Source organism: Nilaparvata lugens, chromosome 1 (assembly GCF_014356525.2).
Source record: "Nilaparvata lugens isolate BPH chromosome 1, ASM1435652v1, whole genome shotgun sequence".
NCBI lineage: Eukaryota > Metazoa > Arthropoda > Insecta > Hemiptera > Delphacidae > Nilaparvata > Nilaparvata lugens.
In genome coordinates this window covers 12,984,897-13,012,020 of record NC_052504.1, presented here as the reverse complement: position 1 = coordinate 13,012,020, position 27,124 = coordinate 12,984,897, and the positions used below count along the sequence as shown (strand labels likewise).

The following is a 27,124-nucleotide window of genomic DNA, read 5'->3' as shown; positions in this document are numbered from 1 at the left end:
ACCAAGTGTGAAGATACCCTTAAGAGTGAAGGCGTACATAGAATCATTATTCAAGAAAAAGAGACCGCAACTGAGGTAAATTATTTCTGCTACAAATAAGAATGGTGAAACGGACTTGATAAAAATTAGTGGAGAATTATATTCTTATAGTAAACTACCTCACGTATTTCAAATTATTATTTTTTAAACCTATGATTCTTTCCACCTTTTAAATGATTTATGTTAATTTATAACGATTTTTTAAACCTATGATATTTATTCGCCTTTTATAAGATTTCTGTTAATTTATACATCTGATTACATCGGATTTTTCCATCCTTACAAATCTGACCAAAACATTGAACATTACAATAAATCTGAATGTTCAGTTCAAGTTGGATGAACAGCTTTTCATGTAACTAATGTCACTTCATGTAACTAATAACTTACTTTTGGTAAGAGAAAGTCGGATGACACTTTATGTAAACAGGTCATTTTCGGACTGTCTGGGAATTTTTCGAATACTCGCAATCGAAATGGCAGTGTCTCCTTGATCTCAGCGCTCTGCTCTCTGAATTTCAACTGCTTCAACTTCTTTATGTCTTCGTCGAGTTCCAAGTTGTCCAGGATAACTGCGACGAACAAGCTCAACACAATCTGTAGATCGAATAAAGGCAGTGCGTTTGAAAAATATGCAATCTATTATAGTATTCATTAGAATAATAAGGTCCGGTTTCTAAGATCACTAATTTGATTAATGGACTATATTATAAAATATATAAGTTTAATAGTTCATTAGCCTTAATATGTGTCGTTATTTATAAAGAATAATCATTCAGTGCAATTTTTTAGTAAGAGAACATGAAGAACCCAATACATAACCTATGAACTTGGGTGTTGATAGGAATTGACATTGGGTAATACGGCAAGGCAGAACATCCAAAAGGATGTCTGCCGATAAAAGCCATATGAATAAATAAATAAATAATTCAGTGAACTACTCTGATTTCATTTCAATCTTTATTTGTAAGTAGGAGATAACTGAAAAACGCTTGTTTTTAGTAATAATTTATAAACAATAATGCATGAAGAGGATTCTTACCAGTGTGACAAACAGATGGTACAATATGAAGTAAACAGCCACCAGTGGAGTCAATGTAGTCCTCGTTCTCAGCATAGTTTCATCCATAACTTCAACCCAAGCCTCTTGTGTCAGGATTTGAAACATGGACATGAATGCCTGCAACCAGATTGAATAAGTTCAGAATAGAAAATACAACAATTTTCTACCATTAAATCGCAATTCAAATTTATTTTTCCAATCAAACAATAATAATTACAATTAAAATTAGGTAGCCTATCTCAGGTAAATTTATTTTGAGTTCATTGTAGAAATTACTTATTTTTGCTCAGTTATAAATCGGAAGAAGAGGCTGAAATGTCTACTACGTATTGCTAGAATAAGATAACCATCGTATTGAATATAGTATACTGAGATAAACTTCATGATTTGAATGGAATATAATGTATTATTTGACGATCACCACAAAGGAATAATAACAAACAATAGACCTCATTCAATATAGTACAGCATTTACACAATTGGGAACAAAAAAGTACGGTATATGATTTGCGGAGGGTGATAATAATTTTGATTAAGTCTCAAGAATTGCAAATAAAACTTCAAAACACAAATGAGAAGAATTTTTGGCGGGAGGTTTAAAAGAAAATCAGATTTTTGCAACAGTTTTTTGTAGCATTGATACTCAACTACAATCAACTATGATGACCAAGAGGAAATGTTAACATACAATAAATTATTGTATGTATTATTGAATACAAAGAATTCAAAATAGTTCTAGACAGAAATTTGAGATGTCTTACCTCAGGAAAACTTTCGAATTTATTGAAATCGCACAGGAAACAAAACAGTTGCATTGAAATGCTAGAAGAAATAATCAAGAGGCACATTGTGAATATAATCAGACTGCCCAACTTTTTTCCAGGTCCGAAAATTTTGTAGACAAAATCTTCTAGCATTGGCGAAGCTTTTATTAGGCGGACGACTCGCAGAACCTAGAACAAATGCCACACGTTTAAATTTAAACAACAAATTTAGATTAAATTCGATTAGGAATTTGAAACTAATATGTTTAAAAAATTACATACATTGAATTTTAATTAATGCAACTTTTATCATAGATAAATTTTTAAAGTGAACTGGAAATGAATTAAGTTCTTACCTGAAAATATGTGAGTTCCGAATTATACAGACTTGGAAGAACGTGTATTGTAGTGCCGATCACTAGCAGAAGTTCGAATTTGTGATAAGAATGCTTGAAATAACCACGAAATCCAAGGCACCAGATTTTGAATAGAGCTTCAAGATTTAAAAGGATAGTGAATCCAAACTGAAAAGAAACGTTGAAAGGCATAATTTTAGATTAAAAGATATTGATGGAAGTATGAAGCTATTGCAAACAAATACTGTACACTCCATATAGACTTGATTAGTCTAATATGGAACCATTGATCACTGCCAAAGCATCCTTTTTTATACAAATGTTTATTATTATTTTTATAATAAATAATTTTATTTGTCTTATTATTGGTATATTAGACAAAAACTTAAAAACTTTCATCATCATCTTCACTTCAGGGATTAGATTTATTAAATAACCTGTTCCGGTACCCATCTCTTTCTTGGCCTCCCCACATCTCTTTTTCTAGTAGGTCTATAGTTTTGGACTTCACGTGGCATTCTTCCAGGTGGCATTCTATCCAAATGACTGCACCAGTTGCAGTATAATTCTTATTTTGTATAATTATTTCATGCAGAGGAGCAACCGATAAAACCTATCTTATATCGGTATTTCTGATTCTAACAACTCTAGTGCAGCCAAATACACTCCTTAGAAATCTCATTTCTGCAGCTTGAATTCGACTGTCCATTCTCCGTGTGTGAATCCAATTCTCACTTCCATATAGAAGAGTCGGAACTGCAATAGTATTATAGAACTTTACTCTTGTTTCTTGTCTTGTCTTGAAAAAAACTTCAAAAAACAAATAACATATTGAATTAGAACGACTTGATATTGTCAAAGCCACTAAATTTATTGTGTTTACGATTTTGAGATACTAATTCCAGTTGGTACACAATGATCAATCTCTATCCCTCTCAATTTACTAGTGATAATGGTGTAACAACGGAGACTAGTACTTCAAAATCATTTTCAATAAATGACTTAATAGCTAAAAATACTTAAAATAAACAATAAAATGACTTATCTGCTACACCACCAAATCTTGCAAAAGATGAACAATCATAATATAGTAAGTTGAAATATTTAGTCACAGGTTCAGTCACAAGAATAAGGTCGGCTAGTGAAGAGGATATGTGATTGGCTGTCCTGTCGGCTATTTCAAAATAAATTGTGAGAGAAACAGAGCGCATGTTTATAACTCTATTCCCTCATCACTCCGCAGCAACTCAAACCTTATTCTTGTGACCGAAACATTCAAACTCCGATTTATATTTTTGTGATGCACAGTCACAAATGAATATTGTGTGTGGATCAGAACTACAGTAGTAGGCTTTCGAATGGAACTGAGTTTTTCAAATCAAGAAGAGTATCAAATGGCGAAAAAGTAGATCCGATAAATAGTAATGGGTAATTACTTCGATGTAGTAGTAATTCTCGTAGAAAACATGTCTAGGCCGGCCGTCGTGTTTGAAGTGCATTGTAGCTGTGACGAGGCCGTTGGCGAGAATGATGCCCATCATCAGCAGGCGAAACGAAGCTGATCTCAGAATTTTCTGACAAACGGGTGGTGCCAAACCACTGTGCTTATTCTCATCCAGTGTTACCAACTTCCAGCCCATGTCGTTTCCAGTCAAGATCTGAAAAAACATCCAGTTACACTATTTCTCTCCAATCAGAACTAGTATTTCTTCAAGATCAAACAACTTTAGCAGTTATCTTCTTTCCAAAAAAAAAAAAAATGGATAACTTAATTTAAAAGAAATGAAATACGGTATTGCGAATCAAAAGGATAGCTGCTGACCTAAACCTAAAATTTTGATTTTTAATAATTATTGTACAGGTTTGATTTATTTTGTTGATAGAATGTAAGTAAACTAGATTAAGGTACATTATCCTAAATTTTGTAATTGTTGAATTTTGTGGAGGAAATAAATTTGATTTGAATTGAATTGAATTGAATTTATTGATGACTAAATTATTGAAAAATGGATTTTGCTCCTCTCATTTTATCACACAGATATTTATAATATTATAGGGCTTAATGGAACCTTAAGTTTTATACGAATGTCAATAGTTCCGAAACTAATAATCTGAATTTTCATTTCAAACAATGGAATTGGAACATTTAGGTCCAGTTTCTAGGACACTTCTTAAATCGAATGAAATCTATAGGTTCAATGGTTCATTACATTTGATAAGTGTCTCAGAAACCGGGCTCTATTCTTGTCATCTACTACAATGTTTCAGTGGTAAGAGTGAAATTCAAGTCTGGATGAGAAAAGTAAATGAAAAACAGAACTAAAATAAATTACCTGAGATGCAGATTTGTTAGACATGCCTCCTCCACGGATTCCCCACATTTGCTGGAATTGAACTCGAATTTCATTGAAGGTTTCGGTGATGACAGCAATGAAAACGTTCTTGACCAGCCAGGCCAGGAAGAATATCATTGTGCTGAAGTAAAACACTGCTCTCCATCCAGGCAGGCTGTCAATCGCTCTGTACATTATGAAAACCCAGCCTTCTTGTGAGGCAGCCTGATAGACAGTGAATATACTTGTCGCTGAAATAAACAAACAATGCTCAACTATGATAAATCATCGATACAACATGTTTGTTTATTTATTCGATACAAACATGTTGCATCGAATAAATAAATAAACGCATTGTCACTTTCAAGGTTGATTCACACATAAATGGGACTGTGCTACTAATGTGCTGCGATGCGGTTGCGATGGGACTGCTCGTGTTGGGTTGCTATCATTCACACATAGGGGACTGTGCTGCGGCCGTGCTGTTGCTGTTTTGCTCTCTATTACGTCATTCCAGTGCAATCATTTCATTACTTCAGTCACAGAGATGGATTCCGACGAAGAGGATGTCATTAAAGCGGTTGGTGCGTTTATTGTATTGCAAGAACAAGAAGAAGAGAGAAAGAGGCGAAATTATTGGGTGCATCGGCTGTGGAGGGCGAGAGATGAAGAGGGAGAATTTCACACAATATTTTCGCGTCTTAAAAGAGACCTAGTGAAATTTTTCAAGTATTTTCGTATGAGTATACCGAAGTTCGAGAACCTTTTGAAAATACTTGAGAATGAATTGACGATTATAATATTCTTAATATACAAACCAGAACAGCCGGATGCCCGAGGCTCTTCTGAAACAGCCGAAGCCGCTTCGGCGACTCACAGGCCATGAGACCGTGGCCTTGAAGAGCTCTCTGAAAGAGCTCTCAAATGACACAGTCGCAGCACCAACGCAGTACGACACCAGCACAGTCCCCTGTGTGAATGACTGTAGGCTCTAGCCATGCATTTCAAATGGAGAGACAGTTTTGACGAATCCATCTAAAATCGACCGGCCGCAGTCCCATCGCAAACGCAACACAGCACAGTCGCATATGTGTGAATCAACCTTCAGATTACAGTAAGATGCTACCATTTTTCACTCAATAGTAAGCGTGAAATATTATTATTCATAACAGATAAGAGATAAGTATCCGTTGAACGGATAACCTATTGAAATTATAATTGAAAAAAGAATTATGAATAATTTAATCAATAAATAAATAAATAGCCGCTATTCATTGAGCATCAATGAAAGTCGCGTGGTTTTAAAATCATTTGCCAACAGTTCAAACCGAGTTGGTTCATTCATATTTCATTATCACAAAATCTGGAACTCATGTAGGCATCGTCTTATGGATCCTTGAATCATAATACAAATTCTGATATGAGTTTCATTAATTACTGACTGGTGAAAAGCATAAAAATATTTGTGGTTAAAAAGTGCTTGAAATTCGAAAAATACAAGCGAAAAATTCACGATTTTATCGATTTAAAAGTTAACGAAACTCATAATACAAATACCTCAATGGCACGACAACTATTGCAGGTAGCCACTAGGCCTGTGGACCACCGGATTATAACTGATTAGCAACTCAAATTTATTTTTAAATTTTCTATACATTATACAACATTTTTGACATTTGATATGGCGTGATCGGCCGAATCTAGTTGGTCTAAAATAAAATAAAAAGCGAGTACTAGAGATTCTTTGTAATAATTATCACTTCTTCAAATATGTGATTATACTGGGAGTAATAAATTGTAAAATACTAGACAAAATATTTTACTATGGATGATTAAAAATTAACCAATTAACTGTTGATTACCGAATTCATCAAATCCGTTGAATCCCATCACATATCTAGACAGTTCCAATTTCATACACTTCAATCCTTCAGGACATTGATATCCTGAGTCTGGATCCATGGAGCAGAATGTGTCTGGTATAGCTAAGCTATTTAGTGTGATCGAACTGAAAAATAATCAACACATCTATCATTCAAATGCGTTTCTTTGAAATTCAAGGAATTATTCAACTTGAGAAGAATCGATATTAAAGAATTTAATTCTACTCATGCATATTAATTTACTTCAATGCAATTGATACACACACAAAAAATTCAAACTAGATTGATATTTTGATCAAATGCTCAAACTACATTTATAATTTTGTAGAGAGTATCAATGATTAGCATCAGATTCAATCAGGTTTCGATAGGAAGTTACGAAGTACAAAAGTTTGATACGGATTAACAAAAAGAATACATGCAAACAACAACAACAACAATACACAATAAAACAAAATGAAAAGAATAGTGATGCAAAATAGGGTGAAGGATTTATAATTACAATAACGCTTTCAGTAATAGGAAAAACATCAAGTGATGTGTTTTTGAAAGTAAATAATTTAATTATTATAAATACTATAAGGTTGAGGGTGAGCTATAATTCTATATCTGGTACATGAGTCTAATTTTAGTACCAATTAGAAAAAAGATAGATGGTCAGTCATACATAGCTTACTAATTGGAATTAATTGATTGATTCAAGTACTTGATTTGAATAATAATAATGATACAAGTAATTAAAGACGGCACATTACGAGAATGTCCCTAGACTGTTAGTGGCGTTAGCGGGAGAACAGTACTTCGCGTACAGGAAGCCTTTAGTATTTTTTGAGAGTAATATAGCACGCTTTACTGTTAGCGAGTCACTTCATTTGTCATTCCACTCGAACAGGGCTCTTCTCGTAATGCTCAAACTATAGCATAAGTGACGACTTGCAGACTTCATTTCTTATTGAAATATGAAACATTCACTCAGTGACTAATGGAAATGAGTATTCCATATCTATTATTTGATATTTTCAAACAATATTCTAGTGTTTCTCTAGAAATAGGTATTCTAGCGATGGAAAACTTACTGAGGATGTGTAGTATTGACGACGCAATGATTTTTCAACTCTCCAAAAAACTGAACACCAAGAAGTCCATAGAGTGACATGAAGAACAGGAAAAATAGGGTGACATTGTAGATCTGTTGACTCGAACGCCTGGAAGAAAGAAATATGATTGTTTCAATTATATTAAATTTAAATTTCATTTTACCAAGGTACATCAGTAATCCCTCACTAACGATGTGTTGTTCTAGCATATAGCTACCCTGTGGCTAGACACATTGAGTTGTAACTTGTAAAATTCAGTTCATTTATTTAACGAATAAATCTAGCAATTAAAATATTCAGAAAATAAAAAAACAGGATAGCGCCAAAAACTATTTCTATTCCTACTACTTCTATTTCTCAATTTAGGTTACCTTGTCCAACCGTATTGACATACTAATTCAATAAGTCCAAAAGGATACGTAGGATCTTATTGAATCATGATGTATACAGTTAGAACAACACACTTTCAATCAGTCCTTCCATGAAATTTTGCCTGGAGGTGCCTGTGAAGCACTTAATTATGCTACGCTTCTTTCCAATTGAGCGTATTCTCCTAATCAGAGCAAGGATTAAGATCCCTGGGTTTTTTCAGAGCACGGATTTAGGTCCCTATGTCTTTCTTCAAGAGACCAAACTATAGAATGTTTTGAATTCCACATGAACAATTGAATATCATAGGCCCGATTGAATATACGCCTATTAAATTTACACGTCTATAAAACCACTGTTTAATGACGTATTTTATTTATTTCATTAACTATTGTGCTATTGGTTTCGATGAATGACGTTACTTAATGGAGGTTCAATAATATAAAAGAACATGTATCCGGAAGATGGAATATGGAGGATCAATTGAATAAAAGAACGTGTATCCGGGAGATGGAGAATAAAATATACAATTACATACAATTTCATACAGATTACTCATACAGAATAATGATATTTTGTACTTACTTAAAGATCTGGTTGATGCGGGATTTGGGCATGGAGAATTTGAGGAAAACTCTGATGAAACGGATCATGATTAACGGTCTTGGAGCTCGTAGTATTGACAGGTAACTGAATCGTGGCACAATGCTGAGCATTTCGAACATTTGCAGAATGACTGACACCCAATGAAGAAACACCATAGTCGCATCAAATTGACACCAATGATCTTTCAAATACGGTACTTCACCCTGTAAAAAAACAATAAATTGCTTCATGAAACATGGTACTCATTTCCAGGTAAGTCTAGTAGTTGACCATTATTCTCTGATAGTTTCAATATTATGTTGAAGAGTAACTCATTTCAAAATAATTTTTAAAAAGTTCGTTGGAGGAATGTTAAATCTCCGTAATAAGATATTCTTACCAGATTTGCACTGATTTAACTGTAAAAGTTATCAAAGATATAAGAGTAAATGATTGTGGGGAAAAATGCCTGGAGGTGTTCAGAACCTTGATAAATATTTTGGTACAATTTGTAATCGAATCAAGAAATTGTTTGATATTAATTTTCTTCATTGTATAACATTTTGGAAAATAAATCAATACTATCAGAGATTTTAAATAAGTTGTAAGTCGATAGTCAGTTCTTATTTGATTCAGCTTTATCTATATTTGATTTGTAGGTTATTAAATTCAAGAAATTTAAAAATTAGGAGCTGCAAGAAATTAAATCTAAGAATGCATTTTACGAAATACTAGTGATCCAACATTCACAAATAGACAATAATTATTATTAATATGAAATTGATAGAATTACCTTTAAAATTCCTCGGATGTGCATTTTTGCAATCATTTCAGCAGTAAAAAGGAATGTGATGACTAGATCGAAGCAGAATGTCAAGTACTGTAGAGGCGGAAATCGTTCAAATGTTTTTGGGGTGTTGCAGCTAACAGAGACTAAACTGATGAGGGCACTGAGACGCAGAACACCGCGAACAATATTCTGAAACAAAAATATTTTGATATTGAGATATATACCGCCACCTATCACCTAATTACCGCCACCTATGGACCTGATTATGACTGCAGTGCAGGACGTGCAGGCCCTAGCTGCCTGCTTGACCACGACAGAGGTGATGGAAAACCAATGTCAACTCTCCGTTCGTGAGGACAGTGGAAGTAAGTAAGTATCATGGAAAATCCTATCTCTCTCAAATCAATCAGTATTTATTAATTTATTTAATCATTCAGAATTCCACAACTTTCAAAAGAGTACGGTACCACAGGCTTATGCCCAAAACTAATTTATTCAACAGTCTTATGTTTTATACAACACTAGCTTATGGGTTATTTCTACATTTTTCAATTACACATTGTTTACATATTGTTTCCAGTTCTAGATTTTCTTGATGAAACAAAATAAATTATCTCTCTTAAATAAAAAACTCACTTTCATAAGCGTTTTCTGTGAACCGTAATATAGGCAATCAGGTGGGAAAATTATCAACAAAACGTCTATTGCAACTCATATTCTGCTCCGTTCGGTTCAAATACGATTGCCATTACAAAACTTTCCGAAAACCATAATGCTATTCAGTTGTCTTAGGGCCGTTTGCACAGTGAAAGCTTGAACTGAATTCAATCAACTGTTGGCTTGAACTCAAAATGAATCGCATTATAACAAATGATATTTGATATAGATTTAATCCAAAATAGCGCTGATTTAACTGGATACTGTGCAAACGATCCTCACTCTCACTGAGAGTTTCTTACCTCACTAAAAAAAACCTCAAGATTGGAAACAGTTTGTTGAGCTTTACTTGGGAGATCGAGATGGCACCGGCCGACGAACTGCAGGATTCATGCTGTGGAGTGTGCAAAAATCTAGTTTTAGATTCGGAAAAGGCTCTTTTTTGTGAGGGATTTTGTGAAAATTGGCATCATATCGGCTGTTTAAAAATTTCTTACACAGAATACCGCAAGATTCAGGGTCTTAGTGATGGTTTTGTTTGGTACTGCTCAAAGTGTAAGGTTAGGGTGACCAACATCCTGAAAACACACGGTCTGGAAGATCGTAACTTAAGTGTCAATAAAAAGGACATGAAAAGTCACGGAAAAGTATTCGAAAATGAAACTCTTAGTGAAATTCTCGATGTTAAAGGTAATAAATTGAACTTCGCCAATGCAGTTAAAACTAACAAAAAAAGACCTATTGACAAAAATTTACTGATTGGGACATGCTCATCCAGCTTGGATGCATTACAGAGCTGTACATTGACAGGCGAAAAAAAAGCATGGTTTCACTTGGGTAAAATTAAAAAGGGAACAACAGATAAGGATGTAGACACTTTCCTAACAAATAATTTTCCTGGAATTAACTTCACAGTTGAAAAGCTAGATACTAAAAGTGAGTCATACTGCAGTTTCAAGCTTGGAGTTGAGTTTGACTATAAGGATGCAATCCTGGACAGCACAAAATGGCCGAAGTATGTGACACTCAGGCGTTTTTTATTCAAGAGGGGGCAAGGGGGAACACTGAAATAGTGACACCTTTCAAAAACAAGCAAAGAAAACCAGAGGATGTAATCATTATAGTTCTAAACATTCAGTGCCTCAGAACAAAACTCGATGTGCTTGACCTCTTTGTGGACGAAATGGAGCCCAGCATTATGTGCATCACAGAGCACTGGTTGAAAGAAGAGGAGTCAAATTTCTATGGAAATATCGGCACAATCAGCCTAGCCAGCATCTACTGCAGGAATCTTCATAAAAATGGGGGTGCTGCAATTTACTTGAATAAGAAACTGCAATATAAAATAGTAGAGGTTACTAATTATTGCAAGGAGTGCACATTGGAGCTTGCAGCAGTGGAGCTGGTGGACTATCATATCATTGTTGTGTCAGTGTACCATCCACCAAATGGAGATTTTGAAGGATTCACACTGCTTCTCGATGAATTTTTGTCCTTCATCTTGAGCAGGCAGCAAGACAGAATAATCATTGGTGGTGACTTCAATGTACACCTTGAAATTCCATCCAAGGAGAGAGATATCTTTGTCAACCTATTACGAAGTCACAATCTATTTGTTGGAAGTCTTTGTCCCACGAGGGGTGATGCTTGTCTGGACACTGTGATAACCAACTTGAACTCCTGGGAGTATACTACCAGAGTGGTTGATCCCTTCATATCCGATCATAGCGCTGTTGTTCTTCAAGCAAGTTTACATAAGACTGAACAAACTCAGGAACCGTGGAAGGGCAACTACATCAGCTACTCCATTGTGGTGAGAGAAGAAAGAATTCCCATTCTTTGCAGGAAGCTTGAGGGCATCAACTGGACGGAGGTTTTTGGACTCACAAAGCAAGAATACATGTTGGATATCCTGTTGGCTGGTTATGTTAATGTCTTCAACACAGTATTCCCAAAGACCATGAGAAAGGTTTCGAGAAACAGCAGAAGAGGAACTCAAACTGCAAATAGGCCATGGTTTGACGAAACTCTAGCCCAGGTGAAGAACCTAGTGGTACTGCTTCATCATAAGTACAAGACAGCAGCGACACCTGAAGATAAAAACTACTGGTTGAACCAGTACCAAAAACAAAAAAAAGAGTATAGGATTCAGGTTGGCATGGCAAAAAGAAACTACACGTCAGAGACTATAATGTCTGCTGATAATAACTGCAAAGCAGCCTGGGACATTATAAATACCCATCGCCCAAAGAAACCTCAAATGGAATCACCTCTCAATCCAGATGACTTTAACAATTACTTTGTTAGTGTGGCAGAAAACATTCTGCAGGAGTTGCCTGACTGTGGCTCAAATCCCATGAATAATGTAGGACAGGTGCAACAGCAGATGATGGACTGGAAGCTGGTGAGTGCGGACCGTGTGACCAAAATTGTTTCAAACCTGAAAAACTCCAGGTCTCAGGATATCTATGGACTTTCAACCTTTGTGCTAAAGGCAACAGCAAAACAAATAGCTGAACCATTGGCTGCAGCCATTAACAGCTGTTTTGTGGCAGGAAGGTTTCCAGACTGTCTCAAGACAGCAAGAACAGTGCCAATTCACAAGAAGGGGGAGACCAGTGATCCAGCAAACTTCAGGCCAATCTCCATGGTGCCTATCTTCTCAAAGGTGATCGAGACAGAGATGAAAATGCAGATGACCAACTTTTTTGAGGGGAATGGGCTGCTGTCATCATTGCAACATGGATTTAGAAACAGACGATCCACAACTAGTGCTCTCCTGGCTTTGACAGAAAACATTCAGAGAAGTTTTGAGGATGGTGAATCCCTTGCCCTCACATTGTGTGACCTTAGCAAGGCCTTCGATTGCGTACCTCACGGGATATTGGTTGGAAAGCTGGAGAAATATGGTCTGGGTGGCAAAGTCCTTAAGACAGTGATATCCTATCTGAATAATAGAAAACAGGTGGTGCAGCTGAGAGGTGCTGGTTCGAGGCTGAGAGGCGTTAAGCATGGAGTACCACAGGGCTCGGTTTTGGGCCCTCTGTTGTTCATATTACTCATGAACGACTTCTCAAGCGGTCAGGGGGCAGTGCTTTTTGCGGACGACACCACCTTGATTGCCAGAGGTGTCACTGTGGAACAGGCAAAGGAGGAGTCCGCCAGACTCTTAGAAGTAGCTAAGTTGTGGTTTCTTGCCAACAAGCTCAAATTAAATGAGGATAAAACAAACATCTTGGTTTGCTCATTGAAAAGACAGCCAGTCGTATCGGATCCAGTAAAACTATTAGGACTCTGGTTGGATGAGCGATTGAGCTGGAATCATCATGTGAATCAAGTATGCAGGAAATTGTCCAGAGTGCTGTACCTCCTTCGTAAGCTGAGATGTGTGGTGGATCAGAGAAGTCTTGTCATGGCCTATCATTCGCTGTTTCACAGCCATATCATCTATGGATTGCTCCTGTGGGGTCACGCACCAGCTGTCCACGATGTGCTGCTACTGCAAAAGAAGGCTCTGAGAATAGTGACATTTTCCGGCTTCAGGGATCACTGCAGGCCACTATTTAGGGATCTTGGGATACTCACAGTGTACAGTCAATATGTATTGTGCTCGCTTATGTATATCAAGAAGAACCTGGTCCAGTTTCAAAAAGGTGTGATATACACAGCCACAATACGCGACATGCCACTAGACTGGAGGTGCCCCGGAGCCGACTGGCGGGGAATTACAATAGCTTTCCTTCGCAGGCAATAAGATTTTTTAACAGCCTTCCTAGACCAATTCAGGAAACACCGAACTCTTGGTTCTATACCACTCTGAAAAGTAAACTCCTGGAGAAGCCACTCTACTCACTACAGGAGTTTTACAGTGAACCTCTTTTTGGGAGTCAAGCACCTCCACAGCGTGAATGACCATGTAGGTTATTTTTATTGAGAATTCCGACACTGCCTATCTGGAAACCCCAGTCATTGGCAACGACCTCAAGTATCAAGTATCAAGTATCAAGTACTTCAATCTGAGGTGTACGGCATTTCTGATCTGAGGTGTATAGCATTTCCAATCTGAGGTGTATAGCATTTCTGATTCCTACTTATTCATACCGCTATTTTGTGCTGGCTGTCACACATCACAAGAGGATTATTGAAAGAATCCGTAAAATTTGTTTCTTGAGTGTAGGAATACTAAAATTTACTATAGAAAATAAGCGATTATGATATAACAAACACTATATCTCCATAGAGACCTGTAAAATATTTCAAACTAAAACAATGGTCACAAATTTGAGACAATTTTATGATTAACCCTAAAGAGACACACTGGGGTGTTTCACAACCCAGGGATTTTTTTCTGTTCTGCAGTTGACAATATCAAACAGATGGGAATTTTTGCCCAGTCTAAATTACGTTTGAAGCATTGTCAACTGCTCTCCACCACTTCCAGTCAGTAATAGCATGGTCACCAGCTCATCTTGTTCTTCGTTTGGGGTGTTCAACACCCCAGAGTGTCTTTTACGTAGGACTTTTATCAAATACTTTTTTTACAAAGATTTACTTCTATTGACCACTACGAATGTGGTATGGGATGATGGATCAACTTGAGGTTCAAAGCAATAAAATGAAGAGACGTGAGTTTTTGATGAAGTTGTCATTGACAATGATCAAGCCATTCCTTCAAACCAGATTAGGTGCTCCAACACTTAGGCGGAACATAAGTACTTCTGAAATTAGTATGAATATTGATAAGCAGTGCTTTACTTTCGATTTCTGTATGCACTTGGAACAAAAATTATTAAGAAATGATGAAGTATGGGCTAAGTACTTTTTTCTCTATATTTTTCAAAGAAACATGCAAAATTATGGGGTGTTCAACACCCCAGTGTGTCTACTGTGTTAGCATAAAGTAAGTGTGTCTCTGTAGGGTTAAAAATGTAAAACTCATGGTGTCGTAGAACACAATGTAATTGTCGATAACAATTCGCTAGTACACAAATATTTTGCCCAAATAAGTTATGATATTTACTATGAATTTTTAACATTATTACCTTATTCACCCACTCAATATCTGCACTCTCGTTGAGCGACTCCTCAGGCCCATAGTCTGCCAGAACTTGGTCACCTTTTAAGCTTTGCTTTCGACCCAGCATTTTTACTGCTTGATGAATACCGAAAATTGTAATTATTTTACTTTATACAGTAAAGGCATCAGCCAAAGTCAAATATTTTGCTATAAGACATTTCGCGCATTTCTTGACCGATTCAGTGATTTCTAGCAGAAGACAGAAGCAGATAAAGAGTAAAGACAGCTGTCAGGTGCCAATCAAAAGCTATCAGCTGATTTTCAGTGGCTGATCTGCATGAATGTACAAATACTTTCTTAAATCGGGGTAAAACTTGAAAAATTTCTTTGATTTACATTTGGAAATTTTTTTAATGAAAAAATTGATTCATAATACAGTTTTGTCACATTTTGCTAGACTCATCACGAGAACTTTCCGCAGAGTATTGTATCTGAAAGCAACAGCAGTGAATCTGTAGATTCTACGTTGCAAATTTGGGCCGTTCTCAAATAACCACGATTTATACTATGACACAGAGCTACAGGTGAGCATTTCTCCCAACTGAAAAAGCATAGGTATTCCATGAAAAATTACCTTATTGACAAAGAATGTGGAGCTAACGCGTTGCATTCAGCATCTACAAACTGAGCTCAAAAACTGGAAGTGATAGTAATTGAGGAAACTGTGTTTTATCAAAAGTCCGTGAGATATTCCTTTTTACATGGCTCTTTCTCGTAGACAGAGAGACCCGATGCTCTTTTCTTTACTATTCACTTCCACTACCTAACAACATTTTTCCTATTCTGAGATACACGTTATATTGGCAGTGAAGAAAGATGGCAGAACAACGTTGCCGATCCTTTCTATTGTCAATGAATTCTATAGATAGTAGCTGAAACAGGTTTATTGATTTGATATTCTAATTCATTCTCATTCAAAATAATCAATGAATGAAGAAAAGATTGAAAGGAAAGCAATACTTTCCTTACCTACGGTAATAGGTCAAGGAAAGTAGAAGGAAAAAATTTTTTCACGCTGGTAATAACAGATTTTTATCGATGAGGCAGGCGGTAGTGACAATAAAAGAAAATTAAAAACTTCAGCCATCAAAAATTGAAAATCGAATAATTTACGTTTATGCTCCCTCTTATAATAGTATGCTCACAAACCGATGATACTATTATATTATCATAAAAAAAACTGTAAGTTAGACTGTCTGCTATAAAATCGAGCAATTTAAAATTTAACTTTTTGTTTTGTTAAGGCAAAATTCCTTGGGAAGTGGTTTCTGGGCTACAGTGCTTGTGCTGCTCCAGCTGTGTTGTACGCGTGCTCTGCACTGCAGTGCTCGTGCTGTTCGCGCCGCGGTATAAAGTTATTAAAGTTTTGAACATAAGGTTTAGCGACTTGTTTTAGATAATAATTGTACATTTTATCAAGTTGATATTATTAAAGTGTACATTTTCTTTTCATAAAGGAGTAAATAGTTTGGTATTCAGCTATAATTTGTATTGATAAATCTCTCACGATGCCGCAGGAACAATTTGTCATCCAATGTTACTCTTGTGAAATGTTTCAGGTTAGATTTTCATTTCACTGTTTATGAAAAAACAATATGCAAATAATGATTTTACTAACAATAAAGTTTTATACATTTGAGACAATAAACAGATTTTAACAAGAAATTGTAATATTTCTCATTACAATAACAAAAGTAATTGAAATTAAGCTTTATTTATTGGATAGAGCAAACAATGCAATAGGTAGAAAAGAATAAAAACAGGTCATTGCCCAAAACTTTTTCTATTTCTAAATATTGTCCAAAATCGACCAAATATTAATTTATATTTCACTGTACTTAGGTACCTCTGAATTTTCTTTCGGTGATTCCTCCTGTTATCTTTTTAAACTTATGATTTAGACTAAGTGCCGGTTGCACGAAAGCCTGTTTAATTTTAACCGTATCATTTCAAAGAGAACCAATCAGAGAAGCCTTTTTTTCAAATTAGCCTTCTCTGATTGGTTCTCGTGGATTTAATCATGATCAAAATTCAACAGGTTTTTGTGCAACTGGGTTTGAGTGCCGATTGCACAAAAGCCGGTTTAAATTGAAATTGTGATTAATTTTACAGAACCAATCAAAGAAGCCTTTTCTGATTGGTTTCTTGTGAAATTCATGATTAAAATTTAACCGGCTTTTGTGCAACCGGGCCTTGAATAATCACAGTAACAAATCAATTTTTTTCACCCCCCCCCCCAAAATTCGCAATTTATTTTCTTTTTTTTAAATTCACAATTTAAACTATTGAGGATTCTGTCAAACCCCTAGGTTTTTTTGCGGGTTACAAAAAACAAGTTACAAAAGTTGAATAAACGGAAAAAATACATTATAACACTTCAAAAATTTTAAAAAGTATAAGATAAAAGAAAACAAATACGACGTGCAAAAAAAATAAATATACAATACAAATTAGAATACTATAACAATTAAAACAATGAAGTTTTATGCATTGAATAATAATTTCTTTATAGGCATAGATATATTTATTCATTAAATTGGATATATTATATAATAATAGGCAAATTTATATTTATTCATTAACTTATCTATGCCTATTAAGAAATTATTCAATGCATAAAACTTCATTGTTTTAATTTTACTAGTAGTTCTGTGAACAGTAGACCTCGCGCTCAGTAAGTTACATTGACCTGTTGTTATGTTTTCTCATAAATTAATAGATAATTTATCAATTTAAAATGTCTAGAAAAAATCCTAAATAAACATAGAGCTTTCTGTCCTATCGTACGTGTCGTCCCGGAATGTGAGTGTTAGCGCTGTAATCAGGTCTGGCTGCAACTGTCTACAACGTTGATTGAAAGATACATTTTCAAGATGTTCGATGTTTTTGAACGGGTAGTATTATAGTCCACTAGACAAATTCAAATTCAAATTCAAATTGAGTTTATTCACAGAAATCATTACAAATACAGTACACATGTATAAATAATATAAATACTTGTGAATTTTCCCCACATAGACAAGTCTGTGTGTGGGGAAAGAGTTCTAATGAAAAAAAATTGATACTAAAAAGAAAATTATAAATATTTACAATACAGTACAATTTGAAAAATAAAAGTTTGTTAAATGTAGTGGAGAAAGTATATGTTTTGAATTGAAGTAGTACAATATATATATTATGGTATATAGCTTGAACATGGCACACAAAATAAAATTTAGAACTTGAACAATGATAAATTATGAGCAATATATTGATGATATATATACTTTCATATATATGATGATGATAGATAAGATTTTTATCTAATTCACATATATGATGATGAATACAAGAAAAATATATACATAGTATCAAAACCGGTAAGAGGAGTAGATGAGCTGATCAGCGACATCCCTGCCGGCTTCAAATAACCACATATTTAAAAATCGTTTGTATATGTTAAGGCTAAGGGGTTCTATTTGCTTTATGTAGGCGGGTATATTTCTATAAAGAATGTGGCATATGTAATGACTATTAAATCTATTGCAATTGCTAACTAATCTGGGTTGTAGAATTCCAAATATATTCATATTTCGTGTTTGATAGGGATGGATAAGAGGATTAAATATTGCATTTTTATTACTTCGGATGAAAATTAAAAGTGATTTTATGTATAGCTGTCGCACATCAAGGACCTGAAATTCTTGATAGGCCAGTTCAGTCGGATAGCGACTATCCTGGTTCAAGCAAGTCTTTATGATTGCTCGCTGTGCAATTCCGACAGCTCTCAAAGTGAACGAGGATGCTCCACCCCAGGCCAGGATTCCATAATTTATAATTGATTGAACATAGGCGAAGTATGTCCTTCTCAATTGATTGACTGAAAGAACCTCCCTCAACTGTCGAAAGGCATATATTAGTCTACGAATGCGACATTTGAGGTATTCCATATGAGGAGTCCAACAAAGCCTGCAATCTATGAAGACTCCAAGATATTTGTATTTTTCCACCTGTTCAAGCGTCTCACAATTACAGGTAAGTGACAGGTGGTCATTACATGAGTGAAGCTTGAGACATTCTTGAACTGGCATACTATTTTTCATAAAATATATTGGCAAATATTTGGTTTTAACAACATTGAGTGTGAGTTTATTTTGATCGAGCCACTTCTTCACATGTAAAAGGTCTTTTGAGGCCTCACTGAAGGCGTCCCGCCAAGTACGTCCACAGGAAACCAATGCAGTATCGTCGGCAAACAGGAACAGTTTGCCATTCAACTGCAATTTACTTATATTATTTATATAAATTAGGAATAGTATAGGACCTAGTGTGCTTCCTTGTATAACTCCATAATCAACGGGCATAGAGTCACTACCAATTCCATTTATATAAACTGACTGTTTCCTGCTCTGGAAGTAACTCTCAAACCACCTCAATGAACCATCTCTGATTCCATAGAGCTCCATTTTTCTCAAAAGCTTCAGTCTATCCACAGAGTCAAATGCTTTTGCAAGATCTAGAAACGTGATTAAAACATGTTTCCGATCTTCCACCCTCTGCGTGATCTCTTTTGTTATATCAAACAGAGCATGTGATGTATTTTTATCCATTCTAAAGCCATATTGATTATTTGCTATGATGTTATTTGTTTCTAGATAATTCTGTAATTGGTTTTCACTGCTTTTTCGAGGATCTTTGAAAATATGCTTAGCATAGAAATAGGTCTGTAATTACTTATAAGATTTTTAGTACCAGATTTAAAAATAGGAATGACTTTTGCCATTTTAAAAGCATTTGGAAACTGGCCTGTTCGGATACTGACATTAATAATGTGAAGAAGAGGCTCAATCACCACGTCAATGTGTTCTTTTATGAATTTTGAATCAATGTTATCAAGCCCCGGAGCAGAGCCGCCACGCATCCCCTTCAAGATCTCCCGGATGTCCTGTTCGTCAAGTGGTTGCAGCCTGAAAGTGGAATTGACAATGTAATCATCATCACTTACCACTTCAGGGCCCCTTTCAGGAATTGCATCAGCCAATTCAGCACCTACATTTGAAAAAAAATTATTAAAGGAGTTACCTATTTCTTTTATTTCTAAATCAGAAGGTGCGCCCCCCTGATGAAACTGCGCCAAGGGGAATCGCTCAGCTGAACCTGGCCTACAAGCCAGCTCATTAACTATAGACCAGAATTTTCTAGAATCACCCCCTACACTATCCACCTTATCCTTATAATAATGTATTTTAGCATTCTTTATAGCGACATTGAGTGCGTTCCTATAAATCCTGTACTCCTCTTTCAATCCTACATTAAACGGCTGCCTCAACACCTTTTTGCTCAATTTGTCTCTATGTCTTATTGAATTAATAAGCCCCTGTGTAATCCATGGTTTAATCTTTCTATTCCTGGCTGAAACTAATTTAATTTGTGTAAATCGTTCGATTGTTGATGTAATTTCATTTATGAAAGTATCAGCACAGTAATCAACGTTGTCTGTAACAGCAGTGATACCACCCCAATCTTTTTCTAACAGATCGGCCGCAACATTATTCCACTGGGTCACTCTATATGTAGGTATGTTTGGCCGACAATTGTTCGAGTCTACAGGCACCCCGGAAGCTAATTGAATAAATGTCGGATAATGGTCAGTTATAGCTGTTTCCATGATTGCAGATTTTATTTCCATATTTCTATCATTTTTTACAAAAAAGTGATCGATACATGAACTCCCCGCAGGACGTGTTACCCGATTCATAAAGCTGATGAAACCCAACTCATACATCATATCCAGGTAACCCTCCTGCACGGAGCTCAATGCAACACCCAGAATATTAATATTAATATCGCCACAAAAAATTTGTAAGGTTTTTCTATCATCATTCAAATTTAAGAGATAATTCCGGAGAGCGACAGTGAAAAGATTTATATCAGTATTGGGACTGCGATAGGCAGCCAACAAGTGGCAGGGCACACCGTTAAAAGTAAAGTTAAGAGCCAGGCAGCTAGCGATCCCGCCCAGACACAGCTGTTCACAGGAGGAAACTGACAGTGAACTGTTAATGTACACTACCACACCATCATTCTGATTGAGTTTACTTCCAGAGCGATAGACATCATAACCCGGGAGCCGCATCACAGACTCATCATCATCTAACCACGTTTCAGTCAAAACAATACAATTGATTTTAATAACTTTAAAACTATCTAATAATATTGAAAATTCATCAAAGTTTCTTCTATAACTGCGTATATTCAGCTGTAAAATACACAATTTATTACTTATTGTACAAGCATCAAAATATTGCTCCAGCATAAGGCCATTGTTAAAAGTAATACTATCATTTAGATTTAATTCATCGGATTCGTCGTCCGCGAAAAACATTTATGAGAATATTTTTCAAATTGAAATGAAATGTACTCTATTACTGAAAAGGAAAAAGGAAGAGAGGAAAAATAGTAGAAATGGAAATGTAATTTTTGTAGAAAATTGAGATTCAGGTTGAAGAATCATAAGTCGGCCACCTCAGCCCGCCGGTGACAAAATTAAATCACGGTATTGTACAATGGAGAGTGAAAAATAGAAATTATTTTATGTTTTATTTGTTTTCACTTGAAAACATTCTTTTTAATCAATGGTCATTTTCAATATTCGTGAATAACCAAAGACAACATTAACTCTTTATCCCTTTGTAATTTTTGGTAGGGAATAGGTCAAAACAAACAGTGGGAAGCAGTGCAGATAAAAATTATTTAGCTCTCAAAAGATTAGATTTATCAGCGAAAAGTGGCATAGCTGAGCGATGCGGATCAATTCCGTAAACAAAGAGTAGCTTATTGAGAGAGAACAAGAAAATAATATAAATAATACAGAACATAGCTTAGCAGCTTGGTGAATTGTTATGAGCTTTCCCGAAATACTGCTTATTGTAGAAATCACTACAGCTGATAAGATTAGTTTATCATTTACTGAGAAGCAGTCTTAAAGAATTTAGTGTCTCTCCACATTACGCTCTTATACCGCAAAACAAAATTTGATACTATTCGGAAATGATCACGCTGAAACACCCATGTTTAATATAGAGCTATTGCAATAATATGCTCGAGACTACTAATAGAGATGAATAGACATAAAAGAGTTACAATATGATATGATAAGACCAACACAAAATATTATCATTGAGAAAAAAAACAACTTCTGTTTTAAAGAAAGAAAAACTAATCACACTCCAATATAGCCTAGCATATTTATAATCTATCCAAACAAAATATAGATCTACTGTAGATAATGGATTCATTACTATTGATTATTGAAACATATTAGGATACATTTCAGATGAGAAAATAAAAATTTGATTGCTTTAAAACTGCAACGTACCTACATGAAAAGAGATAGTATTGTGCTTTTGTTGATATTGTTATCATTTGTTGATTAATTACCGTAACAGAATAAGTTATTTTTGTAATCGGTCAGTTTTTATGAAACACTTAAATAGATAATGAAATAATAAGAATGAAGAAAGGACTGTAATAAAATTTGAAACCTAGACTTACTAAGATAAGCCCTATAAATAAAATTGTCTTTGAACGCCCTAATGCAAAAGAGATAATAAACGGAATGTTATTTAATCAAGACTAACCAAGAATTAATTTATACTTTATATTTCAACAGATGTTTGTAGTTGGCACGTCACACAAATTTTTTTCGCAATTTACCGTGTAGATTCTGCCCTTTTCAACAATCCTTATCTTGACAGAGCCATTTTTGTCCACCCAAACATATTTGAAACCAAATTCCTTCTGTAATTTTCTGGCTTTGGATAACAAGAACCTACGTTGGGCAGTCAGAGAGAAGTTGATATATATGGATGGATCTCACCTTGCATTCCTATGTGGCTTGTTGATAACTTTTTCACGCTGCGTTTTTGTTGCATTATATGGTGGGTGATTGTGCGTCGTACAAACTTGACTATAATTGGTGGCGGGTTTCGTGAGTCCGGGCGTTTTTTAAGACGATGGCAGGTATCTATCGCCTCGTCGCTTATCTCAACACCAACAGCTTTGCATGTTTCGAGCACTACTTTTGAAACGTCCTCTTCAGCCGTAACTGGAATGCCATGTAGTTCCAAAGTATTTCTTCTCCCATATTGTTCCAGATCGTCCGTACGCATGGACAGAACACCAAATTTTCGTTTTAAAGTTTCATTTTCACTTTGCAGGGCTCTAATTAATTCTTGTTGCGCTGCTATCAGGTTTCCTTGCGTGTGTAAAATACTAGCATTGTTAAAGACAGCTGATTTATGATGAATAATTCTATAGTCTGATTTTTACTCCAATATTGACGTATGAAGGAGGCTCCTTTTTCCTTTTATATTATCCTTGAAATGCAATACATTTCCAAAAACCTTGCATATACGTCGACGCGCAATTTAAAAAGGAACATACCTGTCAAATTACATGGAAATCTATTACCGCGTTACGCCGTAAATGCGCAACATATAAATATTAAGAGAAATGCCAAACCGTCGACTTAATTGTTATAGTATTCTAATTTGTATTGTAAATGATGATTGATGTTTTTGATGAATAAACTTTGATTTGATACATCATATTTTGCTAGAGAATTATTAAAAAAGTGAAAGTAACAAACTTTCATTAGAAATGAATGAAATAAAAAATCTGATGTGGCGCACTCACACAACTTTCCTTGCCGTTATGAGAATTGATCACCTGACGCTAGTATTCACGCGAATCTCAAGTCTACTTATAAACAAAGATCTGAGTCAGCTGGTGACAGGACAATAACGCTGGAGACATACGAGGTCTGTTATCTCTTCATAGTGAATCATTCAATTGAATCAACAGTTGCCAACAGTTTGCAATTATTGGATAATCACATTTTCTCGAATTTTGAGCTTATTTTCAATTTTAGATTGAAATGTTACTGAACATTAATTGTAGAGATTTTCAATCTTTCTCAATCTTTTTCACATGGAGTTTTTTGTTTAAATTGTATCTGAAGCCTGAATTGGGAATCGAAAATCCAACTTTGCATAGATGGGGCGGAGCTCCTAAAATTTTTACAGATATGAGACTTGTGGCAGTTGATAGAGCTTATCAATGACTATTTTAGGTATAAATTTAATCGAAATCGTTGGAGCCGTTTTCGAGAAAATCGCAAAAAACCCTGTTTTTGACAACATTTTCTCCATTTTATCCGCCATCTTGAATTTCATTTGATCGAAATTGTTCGTGTCGGATCCTTATATTGTAAGGACCTTTCCGAATTTCAAGTCATTCCGTTAATTGGGAGATGAGATATCGTGTACACAGACGCACATACACTCATATACACACACACACACACACACATACACACACACATATAGACCAATACCCAAAAACCACTTTTTTGGACTCAGGGGATCTTGAAACGTATAGAAATTTAGAAATTGGGGTACCTCAATTTTTTTTTGGAAAGCAATACTTTCCTTACCTACGGTAATAGGGCAAGGAAAGTAAAAAGTAGAAGGAAAAAATTGTTTCACGCTAGTAATAACAGATTTTTATCGATCAGGCAGGCGGTAGTGACAATAAAAGAAAATTCTAAACTTCAGCCATCAAAGATGAAAAATTCGAATAATTCACGTATATGCTCCCTCTTATATCATGCTTACAAACCGATGATACTATATATTAGATTTCTAGACTTTAGTCAATAAGGTATAACATTTTACATTTGAAGATAATACACTCTTGGTACGGTATCTTCCGCTTGCCGGTTCACGGCAACGGTTTCTTATCATTAACTTGATTTTTCAGGCACACATTGTGAAGAAGTCCAATCAATGGCAATGCAAAGTATGCGGTGAAAAACAATCAATTAAAAAGGTAACCAATTTTTACAGAAAAATTAATAAGTAGGCCTAAATATGTTGAATATTCTAGAGTATAGTTCCATATCGTCCAGTTACTGTTTAATTTTTTTATGTCAGTAGTCATTTAAAAAAAAGCTGACCCTTTTTTGGAACCTCTCAAGATTTTGATTTTGAGCCCCCCAAAATTTCAAGTACGCAGTCTGCGTCCAAAGCCCCTCTATGAGCACCCCTGACTGGGGACAATAAAAAGATGGTGTTGCATTGTAAAAAAATAGCTTGCTGGCTTATTTCGGAGGTAATTACCAACTTAAAAGGGGGTTCCTTCAGTTGAGACAAGCTTTGCCTGGCTATGAGTATTTCCTGTACCACTCAAGAAAGTTTCTCTAGCTGATTACCCCTAGTTTTTCTAGTTAACCATTGACATATATCTCCTTTAGGTTCTGCTCAATCTATTGTGTTGATCCTCTAGGCCAGTATCATGGCGCGTGTTATAGTAAGATACTCGTTCAGATCTCTAAATATTTTATTGAACAACGTTTTTCAATAAATTACCTTTGGAATGTGAGCCAGCTGCCTCAAACAAAATTCATAAGGTCCTGCGGGTTGATGAAAAACTTTTTTACATCCTTAGAGAGTTTAAGGAGTCTGACAGCTCTGTGTTAGCCTTGCTAACTGTCTAAAATGTGAGGGTGTGCAATCTCAATACTTTATAGATTTTCAGGTCTAATAATTATCATAAATTTCTGTTGTAATATTATTTACCTTCTGAAGTGCTGTACTTAATATTTTACTAGGGTTCTAGTAATTTTCCATAATTACCTACAATAATAAATAGAGGTATTATTATTACCAGCTGTAAGCAGCTGGTATTCATCGCTCCGAAGATTGTAAACTGCATCCCGAACGAGCTACCTGCATCGGTGTACCTATTAAGTTTGTTCCAATAAATATTAAAAACTGGATACTTCACAACTATTACATTTTAAATTATAAGCTTAAGATTTAGAAACAGTTAAGTCTCTACTCCTACTGGCGAACAAATGTTTCAATTATGTCAGTAGTTCCTCACTTCCAGCCGTATTTTAGAGATAGTTGATATAGATATTTAGAATAATAATTATTGTTTTTTTCTGATTGTCACATCTTTGTACTGTTTTCTGTGTTTTGGTGAGATAAATTGAATTGAATTATTTCAGGTGTTTACTCGAGGTGACGGAAAGCACTGTAGAGAACAAACCCAGTACCTGAATTCCTTGAGGCAACAGATGGATTAGAAGAAAAACCAAACAATCACGCCTCGTTACCAAATGCAACTTCATAAGTCATAACTTCTGTCAAGATGTGAGTGAGAACACACTGTCTTTCTTATCATTAGTTTATTATACTTCACTGTTCGTTCATTATTAAATGCTTTCAATTTCAATGATTTCTCTGGATTTTTGTATTTTGTGATAATTTTGTAAATAAAATTAAATGTAACTCGGTAAACTTTAAGTTTTTCATTGGCTAGAAATAATTGATAAGTAGTCCAACTAAGACCAAAGAGACGGTGGCAAATGGTGCCAGAATTATTACTATAACTTGATGTGCAGGTAGTTTAATTGAATTCGTTATAATGTTGTGATTTCATAATTTTTGAAATATGGATCGAGAGTACAGTAGCCTAAGGTTAGTAAAAGTGGGACATAATACTAATTTTCCAGACTGTTCATAAATTGATCGAACGAAATGTATGTCGATCACAGTCTCAGCCTTGAACGAAGTTCAAAAACCATACACCTATAATATAAGATCCATATTTATGAATATTTTTTCATTTAAACTTGCCTTATAATAATGATTCTATTGCATAGTAGCCTAATCAAGTATGGATGGAATCATTAGATTAATTGTAGAGGTGCACATTTTTAGCAACAAAAAATATTGTTCAGCTAAGCTTCCAAACATCTATCATTTATTATTGGCAAAAATTGTTTGTGATTTTTTATTGAATCACTCAATTATTTTAAATATTCTCTAATTAGGCTTTTGTCGATATTTTGTGTTATCGTTTTGATGATAAATAAAAGTCTAACGCAATAATTCTAAAAAAAAATAAATTTCGAATGGCCGGCACAGTTCTAGTGTCAGAACTTTGAAGTTGCACCTGATAAATCTCAGGGCCCCTGATATGGCTTGACAAATCTGATTTTGGTAGCCTGGGCCGACAAATTTACGTGCCCATCCGAAACGCGGGAATGGTTGCGTGTTGAGA

General features: G+C 35.2%; 2 protein-coding genes across 5 annotated transcripts in view; one reads left to right on the top strand and one right to left on the bottom strand.

Moving 5' to 3' along the window:
- The window catches only part of LOC111064065 (sodium leak channel non-selective protein), a 59,764-nt gene extending 44,532 nt beyond the window's left edge, over positions 1 to 15,232 (bottom strand). The window contains exons 1-11 of one of the 2 annotated variants that reach the window (XM_039430584.1): positions 14,979 to 15,232; positions 9,283 to 9,468; positions 8,490 to 8,713; positions 7,515 to 7,643; positions 6,418 to 6,563; positions 4,556 to 4,806; positions 3,659 to 3,880; positions 2,223 to 2,390; positions 1,864 to 2,055; positions 1,082 to 1,219; positions 430 to 636 (exon numbers count right to left, since the gene is read on the bottom strand). In XM_039430584.1, coding sequence (XP_039286518.1) covers positions 430 to 636; positions 1,082 to 1,219; positions 1,864 to 2,055; positions 2,223 to 2,390; positions 3,659 to 3,880; positions 4,556 to 4,806; positions 6,418 to 6,563; positions 7,515 to 7,643; positions 8,490 to 8,713; positions 9,283 to 9,468; positions 14,979 to 15,080 — 1,965 coding nt within the window. In that variant the 5' untranslated portion in view covers positions 15,081 to 15,232. The remainder of the gene's footprint in view (positions 1 to 429; positions 637 to 1,081; positions 1,220 to 1,863; positions 2,056 to 2,222; positions 2,391 to 3,658; positions 3,881 to 4,555; positions 4,807 to 6,417; positions 6,564 to 7,514; positions 7,644 to 8,489; positions 8,714 to 9,282; positions 9,469 to 14,978) is intronic. The other variant, XM_039430592.1, reaches the window with a different exon arrangement.
- A 1,075-nt stretch (positions 15,233 to 16,307) lies between these two features.
- Positions 16,308 to 27,124, top strand: part of LOC120351880 (MRN complex-interacting protein) — a 68,550-nt gene continuing 57,733 nt past the window's right edge. Inside the window, exons 1-3 of one of the 3 annotated variants that reach the window (XM_039430625.1) lie at positions 16,308 to 16,572; positions 24,815 to 24,883; positions 26,067 to 26,358. In XM_039430625.1, the coding sequence (XP_039286559.1) occupies positions 16,522 to 16,572; positions 24,815 to 24,883; positions 26,067 to 26,144 (198 nt within the window). In that variant the 5' untranslated portion in view covers positions 16,308 to 16,521 and the 3' untranslated portion in view covers positions 26,145 to 26,358. Of the gene's footprint in view, positions 16,573 to 24,814; positions 24,884 to 26,066; positions 26,359 to 27,124 lie in introns of those variants that run through there. The other 2 variants (XR_005571601.1, XR_005571598.1) reach the window with 2 other exon arrangements.